We start from the raw sequence: 16,893 nt of genomic DNA on the forward strand, positions 1-16,893 counted from the left end.
CAATAGTGTACATTGATTGATATAGCGCTTTAACAACAGCTTAAGCTATAACAAAGTGCTTAACATGGACAACTGTCATATACAGGAAATAAAAAGGAAAGAAAGAAATAGATATGCAGGCGGCTGTGTAGGCAAGGACAAACATCAAGCCACATTGGACCAACCGGCTTGGCTCGTATGCGAGATAAACCGCGGCCATTCTTGTTTGAGGAGAAACGAGCTGTTCCCGTCAAGTGGCATTTGAAAGCCTTGGATTTGAGCATTCCATTTGCCCTGCTCTTTTTTTCTAATAGACCGAAATCATCAAAAGGGCATTTCTTTTGACACTTGCCCTTATTTGTTTTGGAAAGAGGCGATGGGACGGATGCTTGTTGTGAGGGCAAGCTTGAAACACAAGTTTTATTCTGAGAAAAAAAAAAAAAAAAAAACTGGACACTTGTAAATATGGGTTGTTGCAATATATCTAAATGCATCTCTTGATTCTGCACTATGTACAGTCTTGTTTATAGAACGGTTTTTGCACATCTACATTTTCACAGTATACAGTTGACATTTTTATTTTGTTATGCTTAGAATATCTTGTTTTCTATCCTTTCACTCCCACCCCAACCCCATCCCTCTTCAATTGCTGCTGTGGACTGCAAATTTCCCCATTGCGGGACGAATAAAGGTATTCTGATTCTGATTCTGATTCTGATTCTGATTCTGAAGACAGGAAGTGGCGTCAAACCTCCTTTAACAGCCGATAGCTTGACGCGAGTACTCGTCCACTCAAATGGCCAACTTTTGGTTTTATTGTCCAGGCAGTACATGTGAAAATGCAAATGGTTATTTGGCCTCCATTTTCATCACATAACAGGACTAAATACGGCAAGCGAATCCGTTTTTCGCCGTTCGTAACCGCGAAAGTTTTCCACTTGTTGCACCACGGCTTAAGTTTTGCGCAAATTTTAATTGTGAAAGGCTGTGACGGAAGTGACTTTCCGTTGTCCGTCAACCTTGACGCTGTGCCTTTGAGGGAGAAACGGTAGGCGTCATCACAGATATTCCTACGTCGACTCTTCGCTTGGTGTCGTCGCGTACGTCGACCTCGCCGCCATCTTGGATGTGGCCGAGTGGAGCGCCTGACTTGCTCATTCATCAAATCACCATTTTCCACTCAAAGCCTGATTTGACGATGTTGTATTTCACAGGTAAGACTAATTTGTGGTTTTCGGGTATTTGGGGTGTTACGTGTCCTTTAGAATTTGCTGATTTTTTGACGTTATTAAATCACCGTCAGAAGTTTTTTTTATTTTGAAAGTGCTTTGTAATTTGGGTTGAAGTTACTTTACTTTCACTGTTGAATGGCTTAACATAGCTTGCTCCACTTGCTAAGTAGTAGTTTGCCCAACACCGCCTTGATTCGTGTGGAGAGCGGACACATCCAACATGGCCGTCGACTTAGGTATTGCGATGAGCGCGACTGCGCTCAATGAGTGTCTATATTCTAAGTCTCCCCGCCTCTTTCCAGTGAGCTGCTGCGGCGGTGGCGAAGAGCCCGCGAACGGTCTCGTCGTCACTGGGTTACGGCTGCCGCCACGTCGGTAAGCGCCTCGATCCGGCGTCTCTGCACGCCTCCGCTTTGAATATGTCCGCGGCAAACAAGCACGATTGCGCGCGTGTGACGCGGCGCCCCCTCCGAGCGCCCGACGTTCGGTTTACGATGACTCGGAGCGGTGACCTCGTGTGGCAAAATAGCGGCGCTGTCACTGCGTGTCTTCGAATCGGAGTGTGCAGAGATGTACGCGACCTCCTCCCGTCATTCGTTCACGGGCGACTGGAAGAATGTCGTCTGCTCAAAACCAACGCGGACTCCATCAAATTCGCGCCAATGTTCTTTCTGCTTGGGTTTTTTTTCTGGGGGTGTCGCCCATAGGTATTTTTAACCCTTTCAAATTCTTCAACATGTACCCTTACTTAGTATTTGCGGTTATATTTAGTGACTCGTACTTGAGCGTTACTTTGCCAAAGTGGCATAGTTACGTCGTAATGTGCTTTTTTTATGAGCTGTAATCACTTTATTCCAACAAGAGTTTGTGAAATGATAAAAAAAATGTCATGAAATCATCGCTGCCCAATTGTAATTTTAGATGCTTGAAAAAAAATCAGTTTTTCTGTTTTATTATTCTTTTCTTGCAAGCGTGAACACAGTACAGCATAAGATAAAGGGTGTCGTTCAAGTTTGATGAATTGTGAATGAATAATCTTTCCTATTGTTTGTGTCAAGTGAGCAAATAATATGCTGCATTTTTTGAAAACTCATCCATTTCGTTTTGTGTCCTCAGAATAAAGCTACGTCGAATCGAGATATTTGACACGAGCCGCCATCTTGGGACCTTTATTTAGTCTGATGGAGAAGACTGTTTTAGCTCTCTGGTCGCCATTTTAGATGTCGACCTCCATCTTCTGCTTGACTTGTTGAGCCTATCTGTGAAAAACAGTTCTGAAACGCCAGTCGGTTGTGGCGTGCGCCTCCGCTTGCGCAAGGGCGTGTGCCACTCTCGTACTGTTAGATAAGCAAAGTAGTGGCAGAAGACGCAGCATTCTTTAGGCGCTGCGGTTACGGCGAGCTATTAAAAAACAAATTCCTTTCTTTTGGCTCCTCGTGTGTCAACACGACTCGCCGTCGTATAATTAGCATGTTTTGACATGTCAGCTGGCTTGAATTAATAGCAAAGTGCTCTTTGGCTGTGGCGCAAACGGCATCACGAGTCAACGGCCTCTTTTTTTTTTTTTTTTTTTTTTTCCGGCCTTCTGCTGAACACGTGACCAAGTAGGCACGAGTTCAGTCGCGTGACGTCCCCAAAGGGCATGAAACGCGCTTTCTTTGAGCAGGCAAAGCAATTTGCATCGAGCGCTTTGTTGTTGATGTGCGGCTGCACGCTTGCTCCTGAACACACGACGCCATTTTGTTTGCAGAGAAGGGAACGAGGAGCGAAGATGAGCGGGCAGCCCCGAGCGCGTTTCCTGGTCCTGTTCGACTTTGACGAGACTTTGGTGAACGAGAACAGCGACGACGCGGTGCTGCGGGCCCTGCCGGGCCGGCGGCTGCCCGAGCGGCTGCGGGCCGGCTGCCGCGAGGGCCACGGCAACCGCCGCATGCGGGCCATTCTGGCCTACATGGCGGAGCGGGGGGTGTCGCCCCCGGCCATCCGCTCGGCCGTGGAGGGCATGGCGCCGGCGCCCGGCGCGCCGGCCCTGCTGCGCTTCCTGCGGGGCCGCCGGCGCGACTTTGAGCTGGCGGTGGTGTCGGACGCCAACGTCTACTTCATCCGCACGTGGCTGGAGCGCGCCGGGGTGCGCCGGCTCTTCCGCCGGATCTTCAGCAACCCGGCGGACTTTGACGGCGCCGGCCGGCTGGTGCTGCTCCCCTTCCACGCCCACTCGTGCCCCCGCTGCCCCGACAACATGTGCAAGCAGGTCATCGTCAGGGAGTACCTGGCCGTCAGGCAAGAAGAGCGCGGCGCCCCCTTCCAGCGCGTCTTTTACGTGGGCGACGGCGCCAACGACCTGTGCCCCTCGCTGGCCTTGGGGCCCCGCGACACGGTCTTCCCCAGGAAGGACTTCCCCTTGCACGCGCTGCTCACGTCCCAGGGGGGCCAAGTCAAGGCCGGCGTGGTCCCCTGGGCCAGCGGCCAAGACGTCGTGGACTGCCTCCAGAAGATCGCAGAGGAGAGTTGAGCGAGCGGAGAAAACAAGCGTGACAACGCTTGTTTTTGTTTTTTTTGTTACATTGGGGAGAAATATCCAAAGTGTTAAACAAAACAAAACAAACAAGGTCGCACCCGCTTTCCAAACAAGGACCTCAGCAGATATGCTTTTAACTTCACTTTGAATTGATGACACCTCTTGTGTCAATGTTAGATAGCATCAAAATGTTTTTATCCCCCCCCCAAAAAAAAATATAGGACCACATGATACATGTAAAGATGTTTTTTTAATGAAATAACACCTTCAGAAAGTCCCCCCATTGGGGCCTGTTCTAACAGTGGGGGTGAAACATGCAAAAAAAAAACACAAATAAGTGAATCTGAGGTGGATTGTTTTAATGTGGGGTTGTATTGACCTATGTGCAATAATGAAACGGGACGCAAGATGGAGGGTCTGAAAATACGTTGTGTACAACCCACATTCACACCCCCTCCCGCTACTTTTGGACTTTTGCCCCCGCTCGACTTTTCTTGCTCCGATTTGATTACAAAAATAACAGGAATATAAAAGCCATTACATCACCAGGCACGCCCTCTTGAGTGCTTAATCCCATCTTCTCAGCCACTAAACACACGCACTCACGCACACGCAAACGCAATTTCTTATTAAAAAAAATTTATAAATACCACATATGTCATCGTAAGCTTTTCTGGGTCAACAAAGAACAAGTACAATATTTTTTATGTCACGGAAGTCTTAAGAATTCGTATTTTTGTAGGCGTCACTTCAATGCATCTTCGTGCCGGAAATGACGTGTCTCTGCCGGTGTTTCTTTTCTTTTTTTTTTTTTTTTTTTTTTTTTTTTTTCAATTTAAATCGGCGGTAACTGTCTTGTGCGTCCATTTGTTGGCGATTCCTTACCGAAACCAAAAGTCTTTAAATACAAAGTTCCGAAAGGTAAGTGACACAGATTCCATTCCTCTTGTTGACACGGAATATATTGTGGTCCAAGATTTATCGGCCCCATCTTGTAAATTTGACAGACTCGGCTTGGTTTGTCGAAGTTGAAGCTAACGAGTTTAGCCGCCGCGTCAAGCTAGCGTCGAGTTGGCTGGCTTTTTATCGCGTAACGTTGCCTTTCAAAAACAGTTTTAACAGCGTGACTTGACCTCAAACTAAACCCCCGAGTTATCCAAAACCCTCCCGTGGACACCATTTTTGTGTTCCGCGTGTCTCATAAATATGTCGGCAGAGTGCAATCGTTGAGAACCGCTGTTTTGAAGTCATTTTGAAGTCATTCGGGTTGATGAAGAAATGACCCCGTGGATCACGTTCAATGTTTTCTAACCGAACGCCGCGCCATCAGGAATATGCTGAAGCACTGTGCGGAGCAGCCGGGCCTTTTGGGAAAACTTCATCTCGGGAAGAAGAAGCTGGAAGGGAAGACCTTCTATTTGGACAATGTGAAAAAACGTCTAGCAGCCCTGCTTTTGGAAGCCATAACTGTCCTCGGGGGGGTACGCCGCACGTCTTACAATCTTACCGTATCCGTAGAGGGCGGTCAACGCCGGAAACGTTTGACCTTTTTTGTATGTTCTTCTCAAAGAGTGTGGAGAGCTTCCTCCACAGAGATGTGAGCTTTGTGGTGACGGGACGTCAGGAGGGCTCGGAGGAGAAAAAGCTTGCGGGAAGCAGGAGGAGCCACGAGTCGCAGCGGCGAGAATGCGGTCCGGATGGCGGCGAGAGGCGACCCGGAACTCCTCGGCCAGCGGTACCACCGCCATTGTTTTCTGATGCTCCGTCGCTCACCGCCGCAATCGATGAACAAAGATAAAGTCTGGCTGTTTTTAATCAACTTTGACCGTCGGACTGTGTTCTCCAAGGCCTGCGGCAGCCGAGGAAAAGCTCTGCTTGAAAAAGCCATCGGCAACAATGTGAGTAGCGAGCTGACGGACACGCTTTGACAATTTGCCATTTGTCCTGACAGGAAATGTGATTTTATTTTGTAGGAGTGTCTGCAGGCGGGCAACGTGTTGTCAAGCGCTCGCTCATGGGGGGTGAGCGTTGTTCACGCCGATGGTATCCTTGGCCGTGAAATGAATGCGGGTGCGCGGGCAGGTGGCGCTCGCGGCTGCTCCTTTGCGGGCGTCCCGGATGATCAAATGCTTGATTTTTTTGTTGTTGTTGTTGAAATGAAGCGCCCCTTAACGCCGCCGTCGTAGATGTGCTTATTTACCTGAAGAAGCTGAACCGCGAATGTGCCACCGGCGCCGAGAAGACTTCCAACAAGCAGCCCTCTTGCCGCGGTGTCAAAGGTCAGCCAATGTACCCCAAATAGGCCGACAGCCTCCGACCGGATCTGATTTGTGCTTTGCGTTTGAGCAGCCGTGCCTCTGAGATCTCCTTTCCTCAAAATTGAAGACGTCAGCAGGTGAGTGCGCACGCACGCACGCACGCATGCCCTTCTTGACGTTTCTGCTCATGTACTCAACAAATAATAATCCATTTCATTTGTGAGCGCCTTTCAAAACTCTGTTTTGTTTGTTGCGAGCAGGAAGTACAAGCCCTTGCATGTGCAGTCCATGCGCTGGCCCTCCTTGTGCTACGCCGGCCGCTTGAGTCCCTTCGAGGCGCCGTCCCCGCCTCGCTTCAGCAAGACGACGCCACGGTTGGTCCGCCGAACGCGCTCGCCGGCCCGGCCCTGACGCCGATGTGCGTTGATGTTTGCGTCTGTGCCCGTCAGGCCGCCGAGCAAAATGGCGTGCGGCGGCGAGGACAAGTCTTCCTCCCCGTGGCTTCGGCCCCCCCGCAAGAAGAACGTCTCTTACTGCGAATGCTGCCTTCGCTCCTTCGCTAACCTGGCGGAGGTGAGCGCCTCGTTGTTCCGCGGCGCCGTCTGGAGAGTCCAACCGTTGCCTTTTGTCTTCCGCAGCACTTGCAGTCGGATGGGCATCGCGCCTTTGTCGCCGAGAGCCCCGATTACGGCTCCCTGGAGCGTCTGCTGCTCCAAATGGTTCCCGCCTTCGTCCTCAATTCTCGCCAGCGGGCCCGCGAAGTGCCCAATAGGTAGCTAGCGTCGCTGTCCTTGGCTTCTCGGCTTCGCGACTAATTCGGCCACGTGACCTTCGCAGGCCGCCGGACGCGCCGCCGCCCATCCCGGCCCAACTGGAACTCGTGCATCTGACCGACTCGGAGATGGAACATCAAGTCGGAGCCTTGAAAGGACCCGCCGGGAATTCTCCTCTTCGCTCACCCGTCGGGAATCGGAGCCCGAACCCGGCTGGCGTCCGGCGCCCCCGACCCGATGACCTCGGCTGGACTGCGGCTGCGCCCGTCCCGGTTCTCCACGCTGCGCAGCGAGGCCTTTCTCCTCATCGCGTCTCTCGAGATCCACCGCCTGAGGCGTATTCGGACCCCCCGGTCCTCAGCCCGCAAGTCTTCACTCTGGACGACGACCCGGAGACGCCGTGTCTCTACTCGGAACCTCCCGTCCTCAGTCCTCAAAATTGGGAAGATGAAACCGCGACGACTCCAAGTGGCTCTGAATCCGCTACGCGAGGTGGCAAAGGTCTCCGAGCGCTTTTAAGCGAGCCCCTGTCTCGCCCGGAGACTCCGAATCCCGACAAACGGCCTCGGTCCTCCGGCTGCGACCGCGAGCGCAGGAAAAGGACAAGAACAGATGGCACGGACGTCAGCGAGTCCCAAACGGGCGTCTTCCCCCGGGACCGGCGCTGTTTTTCCGACGGGACCGTGCTCGAAGTCGGCCAGCGGAATGCAACGGACGTCGCGGGCCCTCCTGAGCCAGACGGACGCGCCTTCTGGCCGCTGTCGGGCGGCGGCGTTGAACGGCCTCCCGAGAGCCCTTTGAGCTTCTCCGGCCGCAGATCGCAAGCGTCCGCCTCGGCGAGCATCGACCCCGCTCTGATCCCCGACGTGGGGCGCCTCTCCCCGTCCTCGTCGGAATCGGACTGGGACCGCGCGTGGCCCTCGGGGGCCCCGGGGCCCTCTGAGCCGGCCGCCGACCTGGACGCGGACTTCATTCACAGGCCGTGCGCGTGGACGAGCGACGGCGGCTACGATTCGCGGCTGCGCGCCGCCCTGCGGCCGGCGGACCCCTCGGCCTTCTCCGGGGCCGTGGCGCAAATTGTCCAGGTACTTCACTGAGCGCACTTTTGCCAAGAACGCTTGTTGCCTTCTCCTGTGGGACGCGTTTACAGCGGCGCATCTTCAAAAAAGCCAAGTGAGTCAATATTGGCGCACATTTTTTGAGCGGCAAAGACGACCTCTCGCGCAGGTGTAGCACGCAACCAACTTGTCGGGCTGTCAACTGATCCGGCCGGATTCAAAACCAAACAAAAACAATGTCAGATATCTGTCCCTCAAACTTGCATCCGATCAGTTTCGTGTTAACAATTCTGAATTCAACAAGAATGTCACGAGTGGACGTTGCCACTCAAAGTGTTGGACCCTTTTGTCTCTTTCAATCAATTAGAAGGGAGCACATTTATGATTTTAAAATCATTTTTTGCCATCTGAAAATCGACTGTCGGTGTTCTGAGTGAGGCTGACTGCTGTCTTTCGGCAGCCTTGCAAGACAAAAATAACAAAACGGTTGCTTTTTTTACCCCCCTGAAAGCTTCATGATTCAATCAATCGACGACTTGAGTGCTTTGGCCTTGATCCCAAATGACTTTGTTTTGATGCAAAGTGCATGAAAAAGTGGAACCTATAGAGCTTATAGAATGAAATCTGGCTGGTAATTCGGAATGCCATGTGTTGTTTTCAAATAAATGGTTTTTAAACTGCTCATTTGAAATTGTCCACTAAATGTCGCCGTGATTTCCCTCCAGAAAAAAATGGCGGACTCGGATGGAGAGTTGACGACTGTTTGTCGTAATTCATCTAGCAGTGTGACATGTGCTACACATTGGAGCCAAAATTTCATTGCCGTAATTGTTCTCTTGCGTTTGTATAACAGAGTGGTTATAAAAAGAAAAAAGCGTGATTCGAGTGTTTTGGGGAGAAGAAACGCTACGATATTGTCAGAACGAGTACTATCTTCCATCCAATGGAGCGTCACTGTCAGTATTTTTTCCTTCAAACAAATGTCGGAAGCAGGATTCTTTCTTTTCTTTTGATTTTCTTTTTGATTCGATTTAATTTTGAATAAAAAACGATCGGGCAGTGCGGGTCTTGTCCTCGCTTGCCTCACGCCACGTTAGGTTGACGACTGCCCCCAAGTGGCCGGAGGACCGAAATGACAGCCACAGTCCTCCGCTCTTCGGTCGTTCCACGGGCGCTTCCACGGGCGCTCCGAGTCACGGAGGAGGACCGGCGGCGGGGCTACATGAGCACCATGCGGGCCGCGCCATGCCTGCTGTTCGCCGCCCTCTTCGCACGCGCTTCCGTGACGGGTGAGCTGGACTTTTCAATTGTCTTTCTTCTTTCACATCAATCGTATTGTTGAACGGTTTGATTCCAAACGTCGGCTTGATTGTCGACGCCCCCCCCCCCCCCCCCCCACCGGGTGGCGATGGATTTTTAATCGATTTGTTTTCAGTTGAAGCCAAGCTAGCCTTCGCCATTTTCCACCCAGCTGATTAGATAGAAACATTGAACAATTTTCAAGTTGTGTTTGCCTCTTTTCGCCGAGGTTCTTTTTCTCCATTTGACACTTTTTTGGTCCCCCGTCAGGTCCGAGGGGGGGCCGGCAGCCCCCCGCCGAAGATTTGGTGCAACCCAAGAGGCTCCTGCGGCACATTCATTCCCAGGACGAGCTGCCCCACAGTCACCTGGACACTCGGGTCCGGAACCTCTCCGGGGTGGCGCAGGTGGGTCGGCGCACCCCCTCCCCCTACAAAGCACCACGTGACCAATGTCATCCGACTGTCCTTTGTTGGGAAGATCAATTACAAGTAGTCACTTGAGCGTCTATTTTGTGCGCCCCCCCCCCCCCCATCAGCCCATCCATTTGGCCCAGAGCAGCTTTCGGGTGGAGGCCTTTGGCAGATCGTTTACCCTCGACCTGGAACTCAACCAGTAAGTCAAGTCATTCCATTGACTGGACGGGCCTTGCGATGTCCTTGCGATGCCGGCGTGTGATGTTATTCCTTCTCGATGTTATAGTCGCACCGACGCCCAAACCGCGTTAAGTGACACCTGTAATCAAATGAAAGTCAACCCCCCTCCCCCGTTTTCTCGTCCTCAGTCACCTCCTGTCCACAGACTATGTGGAGAGACACTTTGAAGAGGACGGGCAGCCGTCCCAGATGAAGGTAAGTCCGCCTCGCCAAGGATGTCGTGAAGCGGCGTGCGGCCAAATGGCGTCGCACGGCGCAAATTAACAGGCGTAGCGTCTTCCCGCGTGCTTCCCCCGACCGATCGGCGGACGCTCGGCGCGAGGGGAATTCAAATGGACTCCAGAGCAACGCCGAATGTGACGCGTCGTCTTTGGAAAACTGCGTTTAAATGCGGCGAGATTGGCAACGTCGCAGATGGAAAGAGGAACGATCTCTTTGAAGCACGTCCGCGTTGCTTTTCTGGTGAGGCCGATCGCTAATGCGCTGGCAACGAGCTTCCTCTCCTCGGATGATGTTTTCTGACTGATTGACGATTGCTGAGCGGGCATGGCAGCGCAGCCTATTTCTGCCCTCGCCGGCGTCCATTAGACGAAGAAGGAGCATCTCCTTGTTTGCATTCAATAATAATAAGTGCCGCGTCAGCCAATTTCATCGTCTCCTTTGAAACTTGCTGCATGTCGTCCATCTCGCTGGTTGACTTTTTGTCATCAAACAAAGAAAAAAAGGCTGTTTTTTAGCACCTGTGACTGAAAAACAAATGCAAAATGGATATAGAGTGATACCTCAGCTTACCAACTTAATTGGTTCCCAGAAAGTGTGTGTAAGGCGAAAAGTTTGTCTTCCAAACATTTATTTCCCATAAGAAACCATTAAAAACGAGAATAATCTGTTCCCAGATCCCCAGAAAACATCATTTCCGACTAAATAAGCCTTAAAACTACACAAAAATCGACCTTATTTTATCTCTAATAAATGTGCTATTGTATTGTCATTAAAGAAATAAACTGTACTATATAATGAAGTTGTTTTATTTACTTTTGTGATGTAGTTGTCAATGGATGATCGCAATGGTCGACTTAGCCTACTGTCACGCTAAGTCACACAAACGCACACCTCGTTGGTGTTTTTCAATCATCTCCTTTTGCTCGCCCGTCATTTTCTTTTGTGTCCTGTTCGGCTTAACGCTAGCCTGTGTTGGGGTCTTTTTTGCTCCCATGATAGCAAAAGTACGCCACTAGAAAAGAAAGCACCGGGTGACGAAAACTAGTCCGCCAGCCACCGTGTCGCCGCGTGGTTTTGGTTCGTCCGCCGAAAACTAGTTTGTATGGCAAGATTATATTCTCAAGAATGTGATCTTCGTACGTTCGTGAGCTAAAGTGTTTGTAAGCTGAGCTATCTCTGTACGTGGTTTTCCTAGACCGGTGACAACTGCAATGCGTGTGTTTGTTGTTTGTGTACAGGGGGGAGAGCACTGCTACTATCACGGGCGTATACGAGGGCTGCCGCGATCCTGGGCGGCCGTGGCCACTTGCGGCGGCCTGTGGTGAGAAAAGCGGTCAAAGAATGGCACTCCGTCGCTTCAGCTGATGTCGCACACCGCCGCCCCCCCCCCTCCTCTACTTTCAGGGGGATGTTCTCCGACGGAAATATCTCGTATGGGATCGAACCGGCGACCGCTGGCGAGGTGAGTTGGCATCAAAGTCTTTGCAGAGCCCCGTTGCCGTTGGTAATGGAGCTGCGTTCCCTCCACGGGGGAGGCGGATCAATAGCCGCCATTGGTGCATGCGGCTTTCTTTACACGTCAGAGTTCCATCAAGTAGGCCGAGTGATGGATTGATGAATTATGCATCCATCCATCGGGCAAAGCGCTTTTGTTGTTGCAGGAGGAGGACCATGTGGTGTATCGCATGCCCCTCGCCGACGTCCTCCTGTTTCCACCTCCAGGTAGGACGGCTGCAAGGCCATCATTGCCCCCCCGCCCCGCCTTTCTGTGTTGAATGGTTTACCTCCGTCAAGGGTCCAATCACCTCACCTGTTGATGCGCCGACAACTGCCCTTAGTTTGACTGCAATGGCGTTCGCGATTGATTTCTCCAGCGCGAGCAAAAATACACGTGGGATGACTAAGCCCTCTGTTTGTGCCGCCATCCCGTCTGCGTTTCCCAGCGGGCGGCGTGAACGGCGGCGGGTCGGCGCCAGGGGCAAAGGGGAAGCTTGCCCGCCACCGGAGACGATCCAAACGCCACGTGGGTCCTTCTTATTCCCAGAGTTGTTGTTTTTCCATCCGGAGGTTTGTCTTTCGACGCTTTTGCCCCCCGCAGGCACGTCGGGGGGCGCGCGCCGTGCAGACGGAGACCAAATACATCGAGCTGATGGTGATCAACGATCACCAACTGGTGAGCGCCTCACCCGCCACGATGACGATGATCAGGCGAGTGGGCGCCACGTTGAAGGGCGCCGTTTCGCCGCTCCAGTTTGTCCAGCAACGTCGCTCCACCTCGCAGACCAAGAACTTTGCCAAGGCGGTGGTCAACATGGCCGACGCGGTGAGCCGCAAAATGGCCGCTTCTTTTCCAAAACGGAACGTTGATGAGGAACAAAACACTGCTTGGGTGACAAAGTGAAACTCTTCAACTCACTTCAAATAAGACAAGCGCGTATGTGCAGATCTACAAGGAGCAGCTGAACACGCGCATCGTGCTGGTCGCCGTGGAAACCTGGTCCCTCGAAAACCGCATCCCGGTGGGCGACGACGCCCTGCTGACCCTGCGCCACTTCATGAAGTACCGCGAGGCCGGCGTCCGCCAGCGCTGCGACGCCGCGCACCTCCTCTCGTAAGTTTTGCGCTCTCCTTCCTCCCATCCCGCCTCACGGTCCTCGTACGCCCCGCCCATCGCAGCGGGAGGACCTTCATGAGCGGCCGCGGCGAGGCCGCCTACGTCGGCGGCGTCTGCTCGCTCGGCAGAGGCGGCGGCGTCAACGAGGTGAGGCTTTGCGAGCCCCGCCCCCCCCAAAACCGACCGGCGCTAACCGGCGCCGCTCGTCCAGTTTGGCGCCGCGGGTCCGGTGGCCATCGCGCTGTGCCGGAGCCTGGGCCAGAACATCGGAATGCTGAGGAGCGACGACAGAGCGGCCGCAGGTGGGCTCCGCTCGGCCCACTTGGATGCCTCGATGCTCGTTTCAAATGTTCCGCCAGCAATGACATTTACGATTATGATTATGATTATTAATCCTGGAGACTTTGACATTCAACAGACAGTCACATAGTCAAACTATTATTATTCGGGTTATTATGATGACTACCTGGCTGGCTAACCAGCTAGCTACCTAGCTGGCTATCTATTAGCTAGCTATCTGGCTGGCTAACTAGTTGGCTTTCTATTAGTTATTGGGCTACCTAGCTAGCTTTGTATCTTTTTGAGTGAGTTCGGGGTTGAGAATGCTGGCGCGTGTGGCTGCCGCCGCTCACCCGCAGAGAAACCGATCCCGTGACTGTAAAGTGACCTTGAGAGTTTTGAAAGGCGCTTAGAAATCTGTCTTCCAAACAAAAGTGAAGCATTCCAAGAGACGCCAGCAGCAAATATTTGACAAAGCGGTGCGTCTCCGCAGACAGAATAACAATCGTTGCTCATGTCCGTCCTCCGTCCTCTGTCCTCTGGGAAGGTGGACTGCGTTCTCTCTCACCTCGATTATCCCGATGAGCGTTTGCCCAAATGAGACGGACTTGATCCCGTTTTCCATTTGGTTGTTCATCAAAATCATCAACCATTTGGAAGGCGAATGGCCCGCCGCCGTCATTGAGGGCAACGCGCCTTTGATTTGTTTGTCCAGGAGGCTGCCGGTGTCCCGACCCTTGGCTGGGATGCATCATGGAGGACACCGGGTGAGTACAAACCAGAAAAAAAGACAAGAAAACATGTCTTCCGCTTGGGGTGAGAATCCATTTTGTTGTTGACGGCGTGGCAGCTATTACCTGCCCAGAAAGTTCTCTCGCTGCAGCGTGGACGAATATCTGCGCTTTCTGCAGCGAGGCGGCGGCAGTTGCTTATTCAACAAGCCCGGCAAGGTATGATGGGAAATGATTCTTTTCCTGTTGACGCCACAAGATGGCGCCAAAGCGGGACGACGCTCTGGCGCCATCTTGCGGAACGGAAAAGCCATTTTGCGAGGAATTGTCCCGGGACTAAAACGGCGGTGGAACGCGGCAGCTTTTGGACCCCCCCGAGTGCGGCAACGGACACGTGGAGTCGGGCGAGGAGTGCGACTGCGGCACGGCGCTGGTAAACGCCGTCCGCCGCCGCGGGCGCCCCTCCCACGCTCGTCGTCAGTGGCCTGTCGACTCTCGTAGGAATGCGCCCGCCGCGGGGGCGACTGCTGCAAGAAGTGCACGCTTACCCACGATGCCATGTGCAGCGACGGCCTCTGCTGCAGGGACTGCAAGGTTAGTCGCTTTTGTTGTTGGCGGCGGCGTCCCGCCCCTTTGACCCTTGACCTTTGCCGTCACAGTACGAGATGAGAGGGGTGACGTGTCGCCAAGCCGCCAACGACTGCGACATCCCCGAAACTTGCGTCGGGGATTCCAGCCAGGTAGGAAAAGGACCGGTCGCCATTTTGGTTCGCACGCTTGCCATCCTCCTTGTCGTTTGTCCCTGTGGGACAGTGCCCTCACAACGTCCACAAACTGGACGGCTACGCGTGCGAGGCGGGCCGGGTAAGTGGCCCCCCCATCCCTCGCGCACACTTTAGCTCCATCGCGACCCATGACCTCCACCCACCCCAGGGCCGCTGCTACGGTGGCCGCTGCAAGACCAGGGACGGCCAGTGCAGGAGCCTGTGGGGCTACGGTAAGGAGACGGACGGCAAAGACCCCAACCGGGGACGGTTGTTTTTCAGCCCCCTCCGCCGTCCGCAGACGCCGCCGACCGCTTCTGCTACGAAAAGCTGAATTCGGAGGGCACGGAGAAAGGCAACTGCGGCCCCGCCCCCGCCGGCCAGGGATGGCTGCGTTGTCACAAGCAGTGAGCCCGTCGACAATGACTTTAGTCCAGCGGGAGGGGCTCAACGGCATCCATTTTGTTTTGCAGGGACGTCCTGTGCGGTCTGCTGCTGTGCGCCAACGCCAGCGACAAGCCCAGCGTGGGCGAGCTGCGGGGCAAAGTGACCACCTTGACCGTCTATCATCAGCACCGATACCTGGACTGCAGGTGAGCTTCGGTTTCGGACGGGACGGGCCCGCGTCGTCTCCCTTTCGCCGATGGCTTTGTTTTCGCAGGGGCGGACACGCGCTGCTGGACGACGGCTCGGACTTGGGCTACGTGGACGACGGGACGCCGTGCGGGCCCAACATGATGTGCCGGCAACGCCGCTGCCTCCCGGTGGCCTCCTTCAACACCGGCGCCTGTCCCGCCTCGGACGGCTGGCGCTGCTCCCGTCACGGCGTGAGCGAGACGGACGGACGGACGGACGGACGGACGCCACCTTGGCTATTTTTTTCTCTTTATTCTTTTATTTCATCTATGAGCTATATGGCTAGCTACCTGCTATCTGTTTGAAACATATTAGCTATCTAGCTAGCTTTCTATCTATTTGAGTTACTCCCGGGTTGAGTGAACGCTGGCACGTGTGGCTGCCGCTGCTCACCCACAGAAAAAGCGATCCTGTGACCTTGAGAGTTTTGAATGGCGCTTATAAATGAAATGATTTTTGTTCTCAAACGGACCCCGATGGCCTTTGCGCAGACGTGCAGCAACGAGGTCAAGTGCATCTGCGAGCGCGACTACGCCGGCAAAGACTGCAGCGTTTTTGACCCCGTCCCAATTCCCACGCCGCACGACGCCCCGGAAAAATCCAAAGGTCATTTCCCGCATTTTTGTTTCATTTTAGTTGCGCCTTTCCCGTCATGACCGCGAAAAACCATGGTTCAGTTCCCTCCCGAGTCCCAATTTGGATGCGTCACAAAGAATCGGAGCGCGTCCATTTTCACGGGGCGGCCATCTTTGTTTGCGCAGGTCCGAGCGGCACCAACATCATCATCGGCTCGGTGGCCGGCGCCATCTTGCTGGCGGCCGTCGTCCTGGGAGGCACCGGCTGGGGATTCAAGTAAGCGCGGGCCCGCCCGACGCCGTCTTGGAAGCGTCCTTGATGCGAGTGGTCATCGCTCTTCCCGTTTGTTTGTGTGCCCGCTTTGCAGAAACATCCGGAGAGGAAGGTACGACCCCGCCTTTGAGTCCTGAGCACCAGTGGCCCCTTTTCTCCCCCCGATTCCCTTTTTGAAAGACCTCATCAATGATGTTCTCATTTGGGATGTCTTCTCCTGTCTGTCCCCCTTCCCAGATCTTCCCGAGTTTGATTCTCAATCCCAAATGACGAGCTGTTTATCTCCGCATGCAAGATGCTCGGAGACGCCCCCCCCCCCCTCTTTTCTTTTCTGGTTTTCTTCTTTCCAGTGACGATGTCACTCGGCCCGCCCTCCCTTCCACACGTGTCACCAAATTGCCGCTAAGTCATCTGCATCCATGTATGAATGTAGCTTTTCAACCGGCGACGAATCGTATGTGTCGTCTGTATCTAATAAGAATAATAATACATTTTATTTTAAGCGCCTTTCAAAGCTCTCAAGGACACTTTAGTCGCAGACAAGCATAGGTACTATAACAAATAAAATACAATCATGGGTCAGCTGGCACTTTTTTGAAAGAGAAAAAAATTCTGCTCATATTCTTTTTTTCCAGGCGAAATTGAGCGTTTGTGGCATTTATGTTGGCTTTGTCGCCCTCTTGTGGTCAATAAGGGAAATGCTGCCGCTCATAACTCCCGGGGATCTTTTTCTATTTATCTTTCTTGCTACTATTCGACATATTTTGGTTTTAGAGAAAGCAAGAAATAAATATTTAACGTCCAGCCGTTCTGAGACTTTTGCTTATTCGTTCGAGATAAACGTGAAAAGCAAACTGTTTCAGTTTTGGCTATTTTATTATTCCAAAAAGCAAATCCATCCGTTCGTTTTTCTCTTTTGAAAGTGTCGATGTGAAGCAACCGAGTAGCCATTTTGTAGTGAGTCTGTCCGGAAGTTGGGATGCGCTTTTTCTCGGTGGCCGCTTTCGTCTTCGCCCCCCAAGTCC

General features: G+C 53.0%; 3 protein-coding genes across 5 annotated transcripts; all 3 read left to right on the plus strand.

Moving 5' to 3' along the window:
• The first annotated feature begins 1,499 nt into the window (after positions 1 to 1,499).
• Positions 1,500 to 4,277, plus strand: LOC148887875 (putative phosphatase phospho1). 2 transcript variants are annotated; one of them, XM_089014772.1, is made up of 2 exons: positions 1,500 to 1,586; positions 2,962 to 4,277. In XM_089014772.1, the coding sequence occupies exon 2, from the start codon at positions 2,983 to 2,985 to the stop codon at positions 3,721 to 3,723; it is 741 nt and encodes a 246-aa protein (XP_088870898.1). In that variant the 5' UTR covers positions 1,500 to 1,586; positions 2,962 to 2,982; the 3' UTR covers positions 3,724 to 4,277. The 2 variants fall into 2 exon arrangements, with proteins under 2 accessions (XP_088870898.1, XP_088870899.1); XM_089014773.1 differs by lacking the exon at positions 1,500 to 1,586 and adding an exon at positions 1,595 to 1,918.
• Positions 4,278 to 4,538: 261 nt separating this feature from the next.
• On the plus strand, positions 4,539 to 8,498 carry dbf4b (DBF4B-CDC7 kinase regulatory subunit). The gene is made up of 11 exons (XM_089014767.1): positions 4,539 to 4,650; positions 5,060 to 5,210; positions 5,300 to 5,464; positions 5,577 to 5,627; positions 5,703 to 5,772; positions 5,916 to 6,008; positions 6,079 to 6,124; positions 6,248 to 6,361; positions 6,437 to 6,560; positions 6,626 to 6,759; positions 6,825 to 8,498. Exons 2-11 carry the CDS (start codon positions 5,064 to 5,066, stop codon positions 7,855 to 7,857), a joined length of 1,977 nt encoding a protein of 658 aa, XP_088870893.1. The 5' UTR covers positions 4,539 to 4,650; positions 5,060 to 5,063; the 3' UTR covers positions 7,858 to 8,498.
• A 65-nt stretch (positions 8,499 to 8,563) lies between these two features.
• Positions 8,564 to 16,005, plus strand: LOC148887877 (disintegrin and metalloproteinase domain-containing protein 11-like). 2 transcript variants are annotated; one of them, XM_089014766.1, is made up of 26 exons: positions 8,565 to 9,107; positions 9,388 to 9,524; positions 9,656 to 9,732; positions 9,902 to 9,968; positions 11,234 to 11,316; positions 11,400 to 11,457; positions 11,657 to 11,717; positions 11,939 to 12,018; positions 12,094 to 12,168; positions 12,247 to 12,318; positions 12,440 to 12,606; positions 12,672 to 12,756; positions 12,821 to 12,911; positions 13,604 to 13,655; positions 13,739 to 13,838; positions 13,981 to 14,052; positions 14,121 to 14,213; positions 14,279 to 14,359; positions 14,433 to 14,483; positions 14,553 to 14,616; positions 14,685 to 14,790; positions 14,857 to 14,976; positions 15,045 to 15,210; positions 15,511 to 15,625; positions 15,781 to 15,871; positions 15,963 to 16,005. In XM_089014766.1, the coding sequence occupies exons 1-26, from the start codon at positions 8,951 to 8,953 to the stop codon at positions 16,003 to 16,005; spliced, it is 2,364 nt and encodes a 787-aa protein (XP_088870892.1). In that variant the 5' UTR covers positions 8,565 to 8,950. The 2 variants fall into 2 exon arrangements, with proteins under 2 accessions (XP_088870891.1, XP_088870892.1); XM_089014765.1 differs by having other exon boundaries at positions 8,564 to 9,107; positions 12,094 to 12,318.
• Positions 16,006 to 16,893: the final 888 nt, after the last annotated feature.

Source organism: Hippocampus bargibanti, linkage group LG15 (genome assembly GCF_051943395.1).
Source record: "Hippocampus bargibanti isolate YZ-2025 linkage group LG15, ASM5194339v1, whole genome shotgun sequence".
NCBI lineage: Eukaryota > Metazoa > Chordata > Actinopteri > Syngnathiformes > Syngnathidae > Hippocampus > Hippocampus bargibanti.

Excerpts from the sequence above, each read along its gene's own strand:
- LOC148887877 (XM_089014765.1), top strand. The coding sequence starts at position 8,951 with ATGACAGCCACAGTCCTCCGCTCTTCGGTCGTTCCACGGGCGCTTCCA. Across the intron at positions 9,733-9,901 it reads CTCGACCTGGAACTCAACCA|TCACCTCCTGTCCACAGACT; the intron begins GTAAGTCAAGTC and ends TCTCGTCCTCAG. Across the intron at positions 11,718-11,938 it reads CCTCCTGTTTCCACCTCCAG|CGGGCGGCGTGAACGGCGGC; the intron begins GTAGGACGGCTG and ends TGCGTTTCCCAG.
- LOC148887875 (XM_089014772.1), top strand. The coding sequence starts at position 2,983 with ATGAGCGGGCAGCCCCGAGCGCGTTTCCTGGTCCTGTTCGACTTTGAC.
- dbf4b (XM_089014767.1), top strand. The coding sequence starts at position 5,064 with ATGCTGAAGCACTGTGCGGAGCAGCCGGGCCTTTTGGGAAAACTTCAT. Across the intron at positions 6,009-6,078 it reads CTCTTGCCGCGGTGTCAAAG|CCGTGCCTCTGAGATCTCCT; the intron begins GTCAGCCAATGT and ends GCGTTTGAGCAG. Across the intron at positions 6,561-6,625 it reads CCTTCGCTAACCTGGCGGAG|CACTTGCAGTCGGATGGGCA; the intron begins GTGAGCGCCTCG and ends TGTCTTCCGCAG.